This window comes from Pelophylax lessonae (assembly GCF_965119305.1).
Source record: "Pelophylax lessonae genome assembly, chromosome: 1".
Lineage (NCBI taxonomy): Eukaryota > Metazoa > Chordata > Amphibia > Anura > Ranidae > Pelophylax > Pelophylax lessonae.
This window is the reverse complement of record NC_138768.1, coordinates 273,328,670-273,346,520: the sequence shown is the minus strand read 5'-3', so window position 1 is coordinate 273,346,520 and position 17,851 is coordinate 273,328,670. Positions and strand designations below refer to the sequence as shown.

General features: G+C 45.6%; 1 protein-coding gene across 2 annotated transcripts in view; it reads left to right on the top strand.

The window, feature by feature from the left end:
• The window catches only part of SPECC1L (sperm antigen with calponin homology and coiled-coil domains 1 like), a 196,064-nt gene that overhangs the window by 20,539 nt on the left and 157,674 nt on the right, over positions 1-17,851 (top strand). Inside the window, exon 1 of one of the 2 annotated variants that reach the window (XM_082244157.1) lies at positions 14,304-14,352. The exons of the other annotated variant lie outside the window; for it this stretch is intronic. Coding sequence (XP_082100283.1) covers positions 14,318-14,352 — 35 coding nt within the window. The 5' untranslated portion in view covers positions 14,304-14,317. Of the gene's footprint in view, positions 1-14,303; positions 14,353-17,851 lie in introns of those variants that run through there. 2 annotated transcript variants of the gene reach the window in all.

Below are 17,851 nucleotides of genomic sequence, written 5' to 3'. Positions count from 1 at the left end.
CTGACACCAATGATGGGGCACTATCCCCTTCACTGACACCAATGATGGGGCACTATCCCCTTCACTGACACCAATGATGGGGCACTATCCCCTTCACTGACACCAATGATGGGGCACTATTCCTCTCCTACTGAGGAATATGTAATTTTGTTTACTCCCACTGACCACAAGGCCCAAGGCATTTTCTACTTCCACTGGCCATAGTGGGTCACTAGCCCTTCTAAAGCCTGAAGAACAGTAAACCGGCCATTTGTTTAAAAAAGTTTGGAGACCACTGTTTTAACTTATTAAAGTAGAACTTTCTGCTCCTCCTCTTTGGCATTTACCCCTCAAAGCAAACCGTGTGCTATGGGGGCACATGTGCAGGCACACTCTCAAGCTGTGCTGTGTGCGTCCATAGACCTATGCCTCTCACTGCTGTCTGAGTCTCCTGTGAGACCAGGAAGAGGGGAGAGAAGAGATTGAGTCTTGATTACATTTGTTAGTGTATCCAAATCTTCAAGTATATCGAAAACCCCCCTTCCCCACAGACTGACAATGCTGTTGTCCAAAGGTGCCCCCCCCCCATGCTCATTCATCTATAGTGAAGGCACTCTAATACAGGATGTGTGTTACTGGCCAAATCAAAAAGTAAAAAGAGAGGGGGAAAAAGTCTAAGAAAAGGAAACAAATGCAGCCACTACAGCTAACGATTGGTAAGCTGTAAAATATTACATATTGGTTTTGAGTTTAAAGCCACTTTAATTTGTACTAGGTATTGATCGATATGTTTTTTTCAGGGCCGATACCGATATTTTGGTCACAACGTATCGGTATCGGCCGATATGGGCCGATATTTTGTACATTTAAAGTTTTGAAAAAATAAAGGCAATTTTTGACACAAATCTGGTACTGAATGTGTTAATTTTTGTTTAATGCTTAATGGCTGGCTTGCTGGCACCCTGTGGTGGGTGGCTGGCTGGCACCCTGTAGGGGGTGGCTGCCTGGCACAGGGCCTGTGGGCGGCTGCCTGGTGCAGGGCCTGTGGGCGGCTGCCTGGTGCAGGGCCGGTGGGCGGCTGCCTGGTGCAGGGCCGGTGGGCGGCTGCCTGGTGCAGGGCCGGTGGGCGGCTGCCTGGTGCAGGGCCGTTGGGCGGGTGCCTGGTGCAGGGCCGGTGGGTGGCTGGCTGTCTGGCATCCTGTGGGTGGGTGGTTGGCTGTCTGGCACTCGGTGGGTGGCTGGCTGTCTGGCACTCGGTGGGTGGCTGGCTGGCTGTCTGGCACGCTGTGGGTGGGCGGCTGGCTGTCTGGAACTCGGTGGGTGGCTGGCTGGGACCCTGTGGGTGGCTGGCTGGGACCCTGTGGGTGGGTGGCTGTCTGGCACCCTGTGGGTGGGTGGCTGTCTGGCACCCTGTGGGTGGGTGGCTGTCTGGCACCCTGTGGGTGGGTGGCTGTCTGGCACCCTGTGGGTGGGTGGCTGGCTGGCACCCTGTGGCTGGGTGGCTGGCTGGCACCCTGTGGCTGGCTGGCACCCTGTGGCTGGGTGGCTGTCCGGCTGGCACCCTGTGGGTGGGTGGCTGTCCGGCTGGCACCCTGTGGGTGGGTGGCTGGCTGTCTGGCACCCTGTCTGTGGGTGGCTGGCTGGTACAGGGCCTGTGGAGGGCTGGCTGGCTCGCTGCTACAGTGCCTGTGGCTGGATGGCTGGTACAGGGTCTGTGGATGTGGGTGGCTGGCTGGCAACGGGCTGCTGTGGGTGGGTGTATACCTGTGGTGTGATACACTCCCGTAAGACTAGTCCCGACTCCAGACGAGGCTGTCCAAGGCGAGGGAGGTGGCCTAAGAAGGCAGAATGATGTCACAAAAATATCGGCAATATCGGCCAGTTCCGGGCTGATACATATATATCGGGAAAAGTGCATATCGGCCCTCGATATATTGACCTTGCCGATAATCGGTCTATCCCTAATTTGTACTATATTTAAAGTAGAACTAAAAGGAAAATTAATTTTGGATAAGGGAAGGATAGGAGGTTTATAACCCCTTTCAGGTTTTTCTTTTCATTTGTGTCCCATAGGGGAGTTTTCCCTTCACTTCCTGTCCCTTAGCCTAAACAAGAAGTGAAAGGAAATCCTGCCAAAGCGGGGGAGTCCCTGGTTGTCACCAGGGTAACCAGAATTAGTGTCCCCTTTGGAAGATTTAACATCTGTTACTGTTCTGGGTACATTGCAAAACGTAGGCTTTTCTTTTACTTTCGATAATGATTATTATTATTATTGTACAGGATTTATATAGCGCCAACAGTTTGCACAGCTCTTTACAATGTGAGAGGGGGATGGGCTGATGGAGAAAATGGAGGTATAGTTGTTAGGTATGGGTGGAATGGGCTTCTCTGAAGAGGAGGGTTTCAGAGATCACCTAAAAGCTAAACGAGTAGGAGATAATTGGACAGATAAGGGTAAGGAGTTCCATAGGATTGGAGAGGCTCTGGTAAAGTCCTGGAGGTGAAGAGGGAGCTAGAGAGCAGGAGGTTTTGAGAGGAAGGAAGAGAGCGATTAGGTTGGTATTTTGAGACTAGGCTAGTGATGTAGCTGGGGGCTAAGCTGTGGAGGGCTTTGTAAGATGTTGTTAGTATTTTGAATTTAATTTGTTGGGTGAGCGGAAGCCAGTGGAGGGATTGACAGAGAGGAGCAGCGGACACTGAGCGATTGGTAAGGTGGATGAGTCTGGCGGCGTCATTCATGATGGATTGAAGGGGTGATGATAATGGTAAACAGGACAAATAGGGTGAAATTCTTGAACAGGGACACGTCATACAGCAATAGGAACATGACAGGGGGTCTGTTCCCTCTCTACTCCAAAACTGAAAAAACAAAAGTTTTGCCTTTTAATTATGCTTTTAACATTCTTTAAAGTACAGTATGCAGTTGGGAAAGACAGTAATAAATTCCAAGCATATTAATCTGGTAATTGGATGATGTCTTTCAACATTTAGTTTGACTTCTGTTATCAAAGAAAACATCATCTTGTGTACTCTATGGTGAGTAATAATAGTATGCTTAAAATAAAGTTTGCTCTGTGTGTTTGTTTTACTGGCTTTGCGTGGGTATTGTTTGTCCAGCTAGATGCACTACATCCATAAAAATAGTTCAGAGGAAGGTAAGTAAAAAGGGGAGAAAAAAAGAAAAAAGGTCACCTTCCCACTTATTCTTTTGTCACCACCACCCAGTGCATGCTCCTTCTTCTCCGGTGTCTTTGGGAGGATAGCCTAGATTAACCACTTGCCTACTGTGCACTTAAACACCCTTCCCATCCAGGCCAATTTTCAGCTTTCAGCGCTGTCACACTTTGACTGACAATTGCGCGGTCATGCTACACTGTACCCATATGAAATTTTTATCATTTTTTTCACACAAATAGAGCTTTCTTTTGGTGGTATGTAATCATCTCTGGGTTTTTTATTTTTTACAAAAAAAAAAAGAATAAAGACAGAAAATTTTGAAAAAAAAAAAAAAAGTTTTTTTCTTATTTTCTGCGAGTAAATTTTGAAAATAAATTTTTCTCCTTCACTGATGTGCGCTGATGAGGCGGCACTGATGGGCACTGATAGGCTGCACCGATGGGCACTGATGAGGTGGCACTTATGGGCACTGATGAGGAGGTACTAATATGCCGCACTGATAGGCGGCACTGATAGGCGGCACTGATGAGCACTGATAGGCGGCACTGAGAGGTGGCACTGCTGGGCACTGAGAGGCGGCACTGACGGGCGGCACTGATGGGCACTGAGAGGCGGCACTGATGGGCACTGATGGGCGGCACTGATGGGCGGCACTGATGGGCAGCACCATTAGTGCCCACACTCAGTGCCCATAGTGCTGCCAGTCAGTGCTCATCAGTGCCTAGATGAGCAGGCACTGATGGGCACTGACTGGCAGCACTATGGGCACTGATTGTGGGCATTGATGGGGGACACTGATGGCGGGCACTGTGGGCACTGTTGGGGGCAATTTGTGTATGTTTTTTTACCTTTTAGTAATCAGGGCACTGGTGATCAGTGCCCTGATTACATGTCTCTGTGTCCCCGGCGGCTGACGGCTCCCCCTCCTTCCTCACACTGCAGGCTCCGTGTGAGGAAGGAGCGCCGGCGATGAGAGATGATCTCATATGTTTACATATGAGATCATCTCTCATTGGATGGTCCGATCACGTGGTAAATGGCCGCTGTGATTGGCCATTCACCACGATCTGTGATCGGCTGTGTCCAAGGGACACGGCCGACACAGATTCTCCCCGATGCGTGCTCGCGGGAGCGCGCGGGGGGCGTGTCACTGGGAGGCCGTTTAAAAACGGCCTCCCGAAAATTTGAGTCCGCGCTACAGCCTATATACGGGAGGAAGTTAAGGATGGTGAACCCCAGATGTTTTGGAACTACAGTGTAGTTGAGCATCATAGGAAATGTGGTTCCAAAACATCTGGGGTGCCAAGGTTCACCATCACTGGAGATGGTTATTGGTCTTTGGTTTGTAGGGGAGTGGTGTTATACAATCACATTAGAGGTTCTGCAAGTTTTGAGTGGATTTTATATGTATTGTTATAGCTCTCGGTTGTTTTATATGTTAGCCATGGCAGCCAGGTAGCTTGGATTTCCTTGTCTCCTTCTTGCAGGGACTGTCATAGCTTTCATTTCACAGTTGTGGTTTAATTCCATTATCCAGTCTCTGACCAATTGGGAAAAACAGTTTGTTCTAGAAATCGCAGCATTGATTATTTGTATGAGTAGAGATTGTTTGTAACCCCTTGCGCTGGCCACATACAAATATGCGGCCTCTTGGTGCCGAGCGGCCCCATATTTGTGTAAAATTGTGTACATACAGCTGTGCTGAGAGCACAGTTACCGGTTGCTAACAGAAAGCTACTTGCGATTTGGGGTTTTCCGACCATGTGACTGCCAATCACGGCGGTCACATGATCATAAGCCCCTCCTCCCAGCATCCTAAACTCCTTAAAGGGCCAAGAAGTGCTGGCACCAAGAGGTTAATAAGAAAAGGGCTGGGTCTTCTTGTAGTGCCTAGTTACTAAGTTCGGGTATATTTGAGTTAATGGGCATCCATAATGATTTAATTTATTCCAATTTGTATATGTAAACCCAAAATCTGTGTTTTGGTATGTTTGACATCACGTCCCACTACAATTTTTTTTTGTTAATCTATTGCAAAGTTTCTTACCTGGAAATTCTGTCAGTTACAACACTTCCTGTTGCAGGCTGACCACTCCTAAAGGCTAGTAAACACAGGCCGAATATCGGCCACTTCAACAGAAACCGTCTGACATTCAGCCCGTGCGAACAGCAGCCTTGGCCGCCTTTTATCGAAAGGGCATGCTGCAAAACCAGCACCGAATTAGCACTCGCAGACTGGGTTGAATGAAAGGAAAAGCTCCCCCTGTATACCTGGCATAAGCCACTTACTCACAATAAGCAGCAGAATTGTCAGCCTGTTGTGCAAGCCATTGGGTCCAATATCAGGTCTGCGTATGCCAACTAAATAAGAACACATGGTAGGCTGACAACTCTCCTGCTAATTGTGAGGCAGCAGCTTAGGGTTGTCTGCCTTTAACAGGAAGTACTATTGTTGTAAAAATGTCCAGGTGAGAGTCTTGTGAGAATGTGGGACCCTAAAATAGTTATCTAAACCTTAAAAGAAATTCCCATACATCAGCTTTTAGGAATTGATGTGCCTGTGTATTGCCTACATTCTTCCATTTCTGGTAGTTATTGGGGTGTAATCGTGGGTGAAAAGATGGATTTTATTGGAAAGGGAAAAGCAGTGATGATTAGAAAGATGTAGACCTGTTTGCGTGAATTTTTTTTCAATAGACCTTCATGGGGCTCATCTACCTTTTTGGCTCTGGCCTCGGGATATACCCTACAGAAATCTATGGGGTTGTAATGCTCGGGTTCAACTAGGAGAGAGAGGACTTGTGGCACATGTCTGTGGAGGGGGAGGATGGGATGAGATTAGTTAGGTGAGGGCAAAGGGGGGAAAAATGACAAGAGTACTTTGTATTAAAGCCTAAGTTTACTCAAAGTATGCCTCAACTTCTACCCAGCTCCTCCATTCATAGAATCTGTAACTACTGCTTCTTTGAATGAAATGTGATCTATGTATGAAAGATGGGCTGATGATTGCTCCCTCCATTCATGCTTCAATCATAGAAGCTGTAGTGCTGGCTTCTATGAATCAAAGAGCTGACCAGAATGGGTTCTGATTGGATCAGCCTGTCAGTTTTTCAGACCCGATCGGAAACCTCCATTCTTCTCTTTGGAGTGGCAGGTGTTAACGGACATCTGTCCTTTTACACCAGCTTGTTGTCTTCCTCTCTGTTGCGGACTGCTGAATCAAGGGGGGGGTAGATATGAGCCTCTCTGTGGCTGCATGGAGAATTACGGGATCTGGTGGAGGAGTTCTGTCGTCCTCTCTGCTGAGACAAGGTGGGGGCAACAATGAAGGGGTTGTGAGAGAGGTGTGAGGGCCACACAAAATGGCCTGGAGGGCCGGGTTTTGCCTCGGGGCCTTGTGTTTGACACGTGTGGTCTAGTGGATCAGATGGTAGTTGGGTGTAAACAGACAGACGAGTCCGTTTTTACATCTAGCCGCTCCTAGAGGAGAGTGACCCGGACCTGTCGCCTGCCTGCTCAGCGGGAATCAGCCATGAGATCCCCTGCTGAGGAATCGAATCGTAACCAGTCTGCCCCATGTGAAAGGGGCCTAAGTGTTTTTGTAGATTGAAGCTCAAAGCTCCAAAACCTCACAATTGTAAATTGTGCCTGTTCCCATATGAGTGCTCAAAGCTTCACTCTTGAAATTCCAAAAGTTGGGAGTGCATGCAAAAATGCCTTAAAATAGGCATTTTAAAAGACTAAACAACTTTCTCCACCTCTTGGTAACTAGCTTTCAATTTGCAACAAAACAAAAGCCCTCAAGCCTAAATACACCTAAAAAACATGCCAAAAGCACCTGAAGAAAACACTCCAAAATGGCTTATTCTCACACATGGGTGTGAATGCAGCCAGTTTTTACCTAACTCGTTTTTACCCACTGTTTACCTAAAGCCGAGCATACATGGATCAAAATGCGCCCAGTTCAGTAGGCCCTGCCTAATTTTGACTAGCTCAGGGTTTTCCCAAGGATCAGTGCCGCCGTCTGTTGACAGCAAAACTGATCACTGAAATGTATTGAGTCTTCTCCACCGGCAGAACACAATAGTGCTGTGGGAAGGATTTCTTCATCAGCACCGAGTGTGTTGATGGGGGAATCGGCACATTTTTTTTTTTTTTTTTTTTTACTTCAACCCGCTGGTTGAAAAAAAAATATATGGCCTAAAGCTGGATACACATTATACAATTTTTCTTGTTCAGTTTCTGTTAGCTTTACCTTTTAACTATGTAGTGGATGGGCCTGCCTGATTGCATACAATTTGAAAGTGTTTAGGTTTGACCTCATATTGTATGGTTTTGATAAATCTAAAGGAAAGTTGTACAAGAAAATTACCTTAAAAATTGAATAGTGTGTAGCCAGCATAAAATGATTGCAAAGTCTCGCTTTTTAAAAAATAAACATGTTATACTTACTTCCTCTATGCAGTTGGTTTTGCACAGAGCAGCCCAGATCCTCCTCTTCTCGGGTCCATCGTTGCTGCTCCTGGCCCCTCCCTTCACCCGAAAGCCCCCACAGCAAGCTGCTTGCTATGGGGGCACCCGAGCCGAACTGCAGCTCTGTGTGTCCATTCAGACACACAGCTCCCGTTTGGCCCTGCCCACTCCCTCTCCTGATTGGCTGGCTGGCTGACTGAATTTGACAGCCCCGAGAGCCAATGGTGCCGCTGCTGTGTCTCAGCCAATCAGGCGGGAGAGGTATATGGGAGGGGGTTTGGGACTTTGAGTGAGACACATGGGGAAAACATGTGTCTCCATCCCTAATCGAGAGTTATAAGGAAAGGTTGGGACTTTAGATGAGATGTACTACAGAACCAGAGATGGCGTTAAAGGTAATCACACCAATATAAACAGCAAAAAATATTAAATAATACAAACAGTATTTAGTTGAAACATCATCACAATTGTGCAGCTAGACAATTTACATAAAATTGATACAAAAATGCGTCATTCATTACAATATAAAAGGTCATAACATCATGGACTGAATAATGAAGAGCTGGAATTGCAAAATCACATAATAAATATACTGCTGATAAAACAACATGCCAACAAAAAATTGAGTAGGGGGTTGCATCCTAATGCTCAAAGCGTTTCATGGAATACTTCCCACTTCCTCAAGAGCAGATGCAAACAGGGGTCTGTAGAGGGTATAAAAGCATGTGAAAAGTAAACAATGTTACTGAGTATATGTAAAATTGAAAACTAATACATGAGCTAGGGGAAGGGGAGAAAGATCCAGAAGGGACAAGACCCATCAGATCAATCCAACCCTTTCTAAAGGTTTTACCTTGCAAAGCCAACTCAAAGTGGTATACAAGATGTTGAAGATTTCACAGTATCTGGGAGCGTCCAAAACTGTCCAACCGGGAACTGAGGGAGCAGTGTAGGTAAGGCGGGAGAGTCCCGGATGGCCGAGGGACTCGTGGACATCACTGGATAGAGATGGGGCTCAGGTAAGTATGAGGGGGTGCTGGGGAGGCTGCTACACACAGAAGGCTTTTTATCTTAAAGTGGAGTTCAACCCAAAAATGGAACTTCCACTTTAAGACCACCTGACATACCACTTTAGAGGTCCCAGAAGAGTGCATGTCCACTCAGGAAGCCCTAAGCTGTCACAGCCGGGTGCCCACACTAGAGATTCCGGCGCTGCGGGGAGAAGAGGGAGAAAATTGAGACTCCCGTCAGCCGCATTGCTGGACCTCGGGACAGGTGAGTGTGTTTATTATAAGTCAGCAGCTATACTTTTTGTAGTTGCTGACTTTTAATTAACACAAAAACGGGTGGAACTCCACTTTAATGCATGGAATGCATTAAGATAAAAAACCTTCCACCTTTACAACTCCTTTAGGACTGCAAATGTGAAAAGAAAACACCTCTTAGACTTAGATACCCAGTTGGGTTGATTTACTAAAGCTGGAGAGTGCAAAACATGGTGCAGATCTAAATAGAAAGCTTCCAGCTTTTCATATCAAAGCCTAAAGCATTTGTCACCCCAACATTTCATAATCCTGATATGTGCCTGCTGTACCATGTACTTGTATGAGAAAGTATCCTATTCTCTTTGTATTTCTTTATGTGAAATCCCTGGTGTTCCTGCCAGTTCCTCTGCCTTCCATTTAAAAAATGACCACTCTAAACGGGGGAACACACTGTGGTCATTTCTCTAGCTATGCCGGGAACTCAGTGTACTCTCCTCCTATGATCAGACTTGTCCTGACACCCCCCCCCCCCTTCACAGCCATTCACTGGAGAGTTCAGTGTGCTGCTGTTTCTCCTCCCCCCCCAGCTCGTATGCAGCTGAGAACAAAGGGAATGTGATCACTTATAAAAAAGAAAAAATAAGGTATTTCTAATGTGTTTTTTTTTTTTAATCTATACAAAAATATTTTATCTTTTCATTTTCTTTTTTTTTTCAAAGCTGAAAGGCTTGTTTTACAAGATGATCGTTTACAACCACTTAAATTTAACAAGCTGAGGTTAGATGCTGATTGGCTAGCATGCACAGCTGCACCAGATTTTTCACTCTCCGGTTTTAGTAAATTAACCCAACAGACTGTCTGGAGGCTTGTGCAGGCTTTTACTTGTAGTTTTTATTTTACTTTCCCCCCTAGAAAGAATGCCGTTCCATCCCTGTAATAAGGGAACCTATATTGAGAGGATATGGCTGTTACTAGATACCTGGCTGACCCAGTTTCTGAATCACTGACCTGGAACATGATTTGCAGGTCACGACATTTTGCTTCTCTCTGATTTCCTAATCTTCATGCTGGTTACAGGACCTTCACTCAGCAAACATCAGGTCCAGAGACAGCCAGGAAATTAGTATTCCTAGAAGCAGCTCAGCAATGGCAGCCCCTGTATTTCTCTTAGCACTGGTTTCATTTAAAATGTCTGTTCCTGTTTTCCTGAATCGATGTGACTGCAGTTATGTAATATACATTTCACCATCCAGCACACAAACCTCCAAAAAGCCATGTAACAGTGGCACTACCACAAATGAAAAGCAAAAAGCCAGCACTCTACAAGATGTGTATGCTTACTTTGCCTCAAAGATTTCTGGCACTGCTTTTTGGATGTATGTTGTGGATTGTTGGCCCTTCTTCCCTGTACATTGTTGTGCTCACTTTCACCTTTCCTCCTTGCCAGAGCCGTAGGCAGCCCAGGACCTGTGTACACGGGCATTTATAGTTTTCTTTGGGCACTTTCTAATTGGCATGGAACTCAATGTTTGAATTTATGAGTAGGATCTTCTAGAGCTATGTACCCTTTTTGTATTGCTCCTTGCCTTTTATTGTGAATACAACCCATGCAGAATGCAAGTCATATTCCCTACTTCTTAAAGTGATTGTAAAGTCTCCTTTTTTTCCCGGTTAAAAATAACAAACATGTCATACTTACCTCCTCTGTGTAATGGGTTGGCACAGAGCAGCCCAGATCCTCCTCTTCTCGGATCCCACTTCAGCGCTCCTGGCATTTCCCTCCTGTTGAGTGCCCCCACAGATAGCAGCTTGCTATGGGGGCACCCGAGCCAAAGCTCCCTGTGTCCATTCAGACACTGAGCCACAACCTGGCCTCGCCCTCTCTCTCTCTTTGTCATTGACTTACTGAATTTGATTGACAGCAGCAGGAGCCAATGGCACTGCGCTGCCGTCTCAGCCAATGAGGAGGGAGAATCCCGGGTAGCCGAGACACTCCTGAAACATCGCTGGATAGAGCTGGGCTCAGGTAAGTATGAAGGGGGCTGCTGCACACAGAAGGCTTTTTATTCTATAGAATGCATTTAGATAAAAAACCTTCTGACTTTACAACCACTTTAAGCTGTAACATCCATGATTGCATTAAATGGGCGCCTGCGGCTGTCAGAATACCCAACAGTGCCTGCATTTTCTGCATGCAGGTGAGTTTAAAAGGTCAATTGTGGTCCATTTGCATTTTATTTATTTATTACTGGTACAGTACTTGTATAGCGCTGTCAATTTACGCAGCGCTTTACATATTACACATTCACATCAGTCTCAAGGAGCATACAATATAAGATCCCTAACTCACATTCATTCATACATATGCATACTAGGGTGGTTAGGAGGAAACCAACGCAGGTGCAGGGAGAACATGCAAACTCCACGCAGGTAGCGCCAAAGGTTGGGTTCAGAATGAATGGACCCTCTTATTGACTAAAGTGATTTTTGCTGGCCACCTAAGAGACCCTTAGGGCACTTTCACACTGATTCACTTCAAAACTGACAGTAAAATGCCTATTCGTTAATGGAGCATTTTTGCTGCGCTTTTGCAGCGTTTGCAGTGCGGTTTTTAACCACTTGCCAACCAGCTGCCACAGTTTTATGGCGGCAGGTCGGCAGGTTCCTGCGAAACGCTGTACCCGTATGGCTGTTCGCAGGCACTATCCCGGGGGCACATGCGCGCCCACTTGCCAGTGGGGAAGCTGATGCACATGGCCGGCGACCTCAATTGCCGCCGGGCCCCCGTGATCGCTCCCCGTGAAGAGAGAACGGCGGTCTGCTGTTGTAAACACAGCAGACCATTGTTCTCTCAGCTATCAACACAGAGCTCCTGTGTTCCTCCTATTTAGGAACACATGTCTCTGTGTCGATTTCTATAACCCACCCCCCCCCCCACAGTTAGAAAACACTCCTTAGGCTCACATTTAACCCTGTTATTGCCCTTGGGTTAACCCCTTCCCTGCCAGTGTCCTCATTACAGTAGCAGTGCATATTTTTAGCACTGATTACTGAAGTAATGTCACTGGTCCCCCCCCCAAAAGTGTAAATAATGTCAGTTAGGTCTCCGATCCGTCCGCTGTAATGTTGCAGTCCCGCTAAAAATCACAGATCGCTGCCATTACTCGTAAAAAAATAAATAAAAATGACATAAATCTTTTCCCTAGTTTGTAGACGCAATAACTTTTGTGCAAACCAATCAAAATACGCTTATTGGGATTTTTTTTTTACCAAAAATATGTAGCAGAAAACAAATTGGCCTAGAATGATGAAAAATATGATTTTTACATTTTTTTTTGGAAATGTTATATAGCAAAAAGTGAAAAATATTGTTTTTTGTTTCCAGAATTGTTGCTCTTTTTTTGTTTATAGCGCAAAAAATAAAAATCTCAAAGGTGATCGAATACCACCAAAAGAAAGCTCTGTTTGTGGGAAAAAAGGACGTCCGTTTTATTTGGTTACAGCTTTGCACGACTGCGCAATTGTCCGTTAAAGTAACGCAGTGCTGAATCGCAAAAAATGGCGTGGTCATTAAGGGGGGAAATCTTCCGGTCCAGAAGCGGTTAAAGGACGTGACTCAAAAACTTCACCAAAAACACTTGGTAGGGGCAGTTTTAATGCGGTTTTGATTCATTTCAATGGGGAAGAGCGATTTTGGTTTGGTTTTGTTATCTCCCCAAACATGCTCCAGAGATGCTGCAAGCAGGATTTTTTTCACCGCAAAGTAAGTGCACCACCCCAGTGTGAAATAATTCATTGATTTTAAAGGGAAGCATTTTTCTTGAGCTTTTCAGGTGCTTTGTTTTTAACGCAAAAGTGTTTGAAAAACTCCTCCAGTGTGAAAGGGCCCTAAGACCCCAGCATGCAGCTGGGGTACAATTTCCAGTAAATTTCCAGTACTGTACATGGAACAAACTTTGATCACCACATTTTGAGTGAGAAAGGGAAAACATCCTTTAGGGCTCTTTCACACAGTCCGTCTGTCAGACGGACTCCGTTTATCCGCCGATCGATCCCCCGCTGAGCAGGAGGAGGATAGTTGTGCTCCGTGCTGTGTGCGAAGACAGAGCTATCAGGTCCCCATGCATCTCTATGGGGGAATCAGATGGGATCGGACCGTCGGTCCGTTCCCATCTGCTGGACGGATGGAAAATAGGGTTTCCATCCGTCCAGATTTGACGGATCGGATGTCAGCAGACATGTCTCGGCTGACATCCGATGCCCCATAGAGATGCATGGGGTGACCGGTCAGATCCACCAAAAAAACGGACAGACGGATCTGAACAGTCCGCCTGTGTGAAAGGGGCCTTAGACCGCATTCACACTGAAGCGGCACGACTTCGGGGGCGACCTTCGGCGCGACTTGCACGGACTTCATATAATGAATGTCTATGCAAGTCGCTCTGAGGTCGCCCTAAGTAGTACAGGACCCTTTTTCGAAGTCGGAGCGACTTGTGTCGCTCCTATTAGAACGGGTCCTGTAGCAGTGCATGGACCGCGAGGGAGCGCGACTTGTCAGGCTGACAAATCGCCTGACAAGTCGCAGTAGTGTGAATGGAGCTTTAGTCTTCAGTTACCCTGAATTCGACTTCAATTTCAAATTTTTGAAACTTTGATTTCAAAGTCACATGTCAGTGCGATTGCAGGTGTGACTTGGAAGACATCTGTGTGACTTCATACTTCATATCGGGCAGATTGTGAGAAAAGCGTTTCTCACAAATACATTTTTTTTAGGTTGTACAGCATTTTCTTTTTTGTTGGCTGATAAAAAAAAAAAAAAATAAGTTTTATACTAGATTTCTGAGCAGGCTGATTCCAGTTTCCCCTGGTTGGAAATAATAAGTAATGTGTGGTCTAGGAATGGAAGTAAAAGAGCTCCAGCAACACTGATGTGTGGGTTTTATGCTTGTGTTTTTTTCACAGCCATCATACAGAACTGCCTGTCTATGCTGCCCAGATGTTCATAAATATATTTACTATTGGATGGCTGCTGTAGATGGGGGAGGGGGACCAGGATCCCTCTTTTGTCTGTCATTTCCAAGGAATTCCAAATATTAGGGACGTTTAATGTCTGTCAGGATCCCTGCAGTCTTATGTGAGATTCCAAATAAGGAAGATATGACCACGCCATGAGAGCAGGAGTCTCGGCATCATGTGCGTGGTTTAAACTTCAATCCTTTTTGAATCTTCCGATATGGTTACACAGCTGAGGGCAGGAATAGATGACGTGCCATATTAAAAGCATTTACTAATGCGAGAGTTGTGGCGTTCAATTGGACCACGGTGATTATTTGAAAGGTGAGAGGGAGGGGAATAGATTCTGAATTTATCCTGTAGTCTTCTAGTGGAGTGGCAACAGACATAGTCCAGAACAGGCTTTCTACATGTGTTCTCCGAAGATCAACCAGGCTAACAGCAGGTACTGCTTTCATTTTCCTTGTTTTATGTCTGGATACAGTATATGCCGATTCATATAGAGAGCAAGACTAGTGGTACAGATAGTGCAGTATATGTAGTCTTCTTTCAGACGTACAGTAGCTGTCATTTATAGTACATGAATGTAAATTGTCCTGAAGTATCCAAAAAGGCTGACCTCCTTCTGAAAATGATAGTTTACCTTTAGTTACTTTTGAGTTACTGACCAGAACTAAATATGCACATCAGTAAGGGCTCATTTATACTTGCTTCGACTTCAACACACGTTAAAGTGCCTACCGCTTCAACATGCTTTTTTAATGGGTTTTTGATGCTTCGGTGGTGCTTCGATGATGCTTTGGTGGTGCTTTTCTAAAGCTTTAGGGCTCGTTTACCTTCTTCAAAAAAAATGGCTTCGGACACACTTTTATTAAAGCTCTCTGAATGCCAGCCAAAGCTACTGTCATTAAATGAAATGGATAGCTTACAGTCCTTTTTACACTTTGCTTTTGCTTTGCTTCAAAAATTATACCTTATGTTAGTTTAGTTGTGCTTCAAAGCATCTTCAAAGGCTCCATAGAAGTCTGACAAAGCTCGCTTGAAGCACCTGCAGCTTTTGAGAGGCTTTAATTCATCTTCAACTTTAGCTTCGCTTTGTTTTGAAGGTATTGCAGGTATAAGATATATCAACACACACACACAGGGCATCTGCCAAGCTTCATTAAAGCTTCAAAAAAGCATCATAGAAGCACCACGGAAGCATCAAAAAAGTGTGTTTGAAGTTGACGCAAGTGTAAATGAGCCCTTAATGTAGCTTGGCAGGTGCTCTGTGTGTTGATATGATATCTCATACCTGCAATACCCACAAAGCGAACCTAAAGCTGAATAAAAGCCTCTCAAAAGCTTTGTCATAGACTTCTATGAAGGCGTTTATGCATCACTAAAGCAACATGGGGTATAATTTTTTGAAGCAAAGCAAAAGCAAGGTAACAGGACTGTAAGGCAACTTTTTTTTTATTTTTGTGACAGGGGCTTTGACTGGCATTCAGAGAGCTTTAAAAAAAGCATCTGAAGCCATGTTTTGAAGCAAGTGTAAATGAGCTCTAAGGCAGGGCTAGACAGAACCCAGGCACCAGGTCGCAATGGTGACTGGAAATCGTGTCCTGGCGCCTGGGTTACACCGGAGCAGTGGTTGGGATCCTCACATGTGTCGTCCCCCCCCCCCCCCCCCCGTGTGGGTGCGTGGTCTAGCATCGGGCTGGCCAATAATTGAGGCCGCGTCTTTGCGGCCTGTTGGAGCGGGATACACGCACCTATGTAAAAAACGGTGCCCTCTGGTGGCCAGTGCTGTGATGAGTGTGGCTTGTCACTGCCTGTCCACCTCCGACATCATCTTCCCAGGTTGACAGTTAGGCTTGATCAGTCATCCTTTCCTTACTGCCGCTGAATGGACGGGGAGTGCTTATCAGTGCAGCCTAACCAGTGCTGCCTCATCAGTTCCCATCAGTGCACCTTCATCAGTGTCGCCTATCAGTGCAGCCTCATCAGTGTTGCCTGCCAGTGCCACCTCGTCATTACCCATAAGCGCTGCCTCATCAGTGCCAACTTTTTTTTTTTTTTTTTTTTATCACTTGGCACCAGGCATGAGAAATTCTTATTGCCTAATCCCCTGGACATGCTGTCCTGGGCGCTGGGCAGCGGATTTAAAAAAACTGGGTCCTAACTTTTTTTGCTGGCTCCTAGATTCTAAGCAAATTTGTCACGCCTGAAAAGGCAGTCAGGCGTGTTTTACTGATGTAAATATAGCCCCTTGTTTCTAATGGGTCTGTACACACAGTTGTGTAAACGTGCACTGCATATGGATTGGTAAAAAAAAACAATGTGGGAATACACGCATTTTCTATATAGCCCTTCCTTGTTTTTTTTTTTTTTTTGCAGGAATTTGCTGCCAGGAATCTGAGGTTCATACATTAGTATTATGTGCAAGTACCCTAAAGTCAGAGAAAATTCAGAAGTTCTTATAAGCATACTGTCAGTGATTAAAAGTGTTGAAGCAAGATGGTCAGCATGACAGCCAGGCAACTACACTGCTCAAAAAAATTTAAAGGAACACTTTAAAAAACATATCACATCTCAATAGGGAAAAATATGCTGGATATTTATACTGATAAGGTAATGTGTTAGGAATGAAAGGTTGCCACATAGTTTGAGGAAAATGAAAATGATCAACCTACAGAGGGCTGAATTCAAAGACACCCCAAAAATCAAAGTAACAAAATGATGCGGCAGGCTAGTCCATTTTGCTGAAATTTCATTGCAGCAACTCAAAATGGAACTTAGTAGTTTGTATGGCCCCCATGTGCTTGTATGCAGGACTGACAATGTGGGGCATGCTCCTAATTCGACAATGAATGGTGTCCTGGGGTATTTCCTCCCAGATCTGGACCAGGGCATCATTGAGCTCCTGAACAGACTGAGGTGCAACCTGGCGGCGTCGGATGGACCAAAACATAATGTCCCAGAGGTGTTTCTATTGGATTTAGGTCAGACAAGCCTTGGGCCATTCAATGGTATTAATTCCTTCATCCTGGCTGCATACTCTCGACGGGCATTGTCGTGCACCAGCGTAGGGTCTGACAATAGGTCCAAGGATTTCATCCTGCTCACTAATGGCAGTCAGGGTGCCATTGTCTAGCCTGTAAAGGTCTGTACGTCCCTCCATAGATATGCCTCCCCAGACAATCCCTGACCCACCACCAAACCGGTCATGCTAAACAGTGGCGGACCTGCCAATTCTGGTGTTCAATGGCAAGTGCCAATTGATCTCCACGGTGTTGGGCAGTGAGCACAGGGCCCACTAGAGAACATCGGGCCCTCAGGCTACCCTCATGAAGTCTGTTTCTGATTGTTTGGTCAGAGACATTCACACCAGTGGCCTGCTGGAGGTCATTTTGTAGGGCAGTGCTCATCCTGTTCCTCCTTGCATAAAGGAGCAGATACTGGTTATGCTGATGGGTTAAGGACCTTCTACGGCTCTGTCCAGCTCTCCTAGAGTTACTGCCTGTCTTCTCCATGCTCTTGAGATTGTGCTGGGAGACACAGCCAACCTACTGGCAATGGAATTTATTAATGTGCTTTCCTGGAGGAGTTGGACTGCCTATGCAACCTCTATAGGGTCCAGGTATCTCCTCATGCTATCAGTAGTGACACTGACTCTAGCCAAATGCAAAACTAATGAAAACAGTAGGAAAGATGAGTAGGGAAAAAAAATGTTAGTGGCCTCTACCTGTAAACCCGTTCCTGTTTTGGAGTTTGTCCCATTGTTGCCCATCTAGTGCACCTGTTAATTTCATTAACACCAAAGCAGCTGAAAATGAATAACAACCCCCTCTGCTACTTAACTGACCAGATCAATATCCCAGGAGTTTACACACAGTTAAAATCACCCCTTAGGTACACATTTAACCCTTTGATCGCCCCTGGTGTTAACCCCGTCCCTGCCA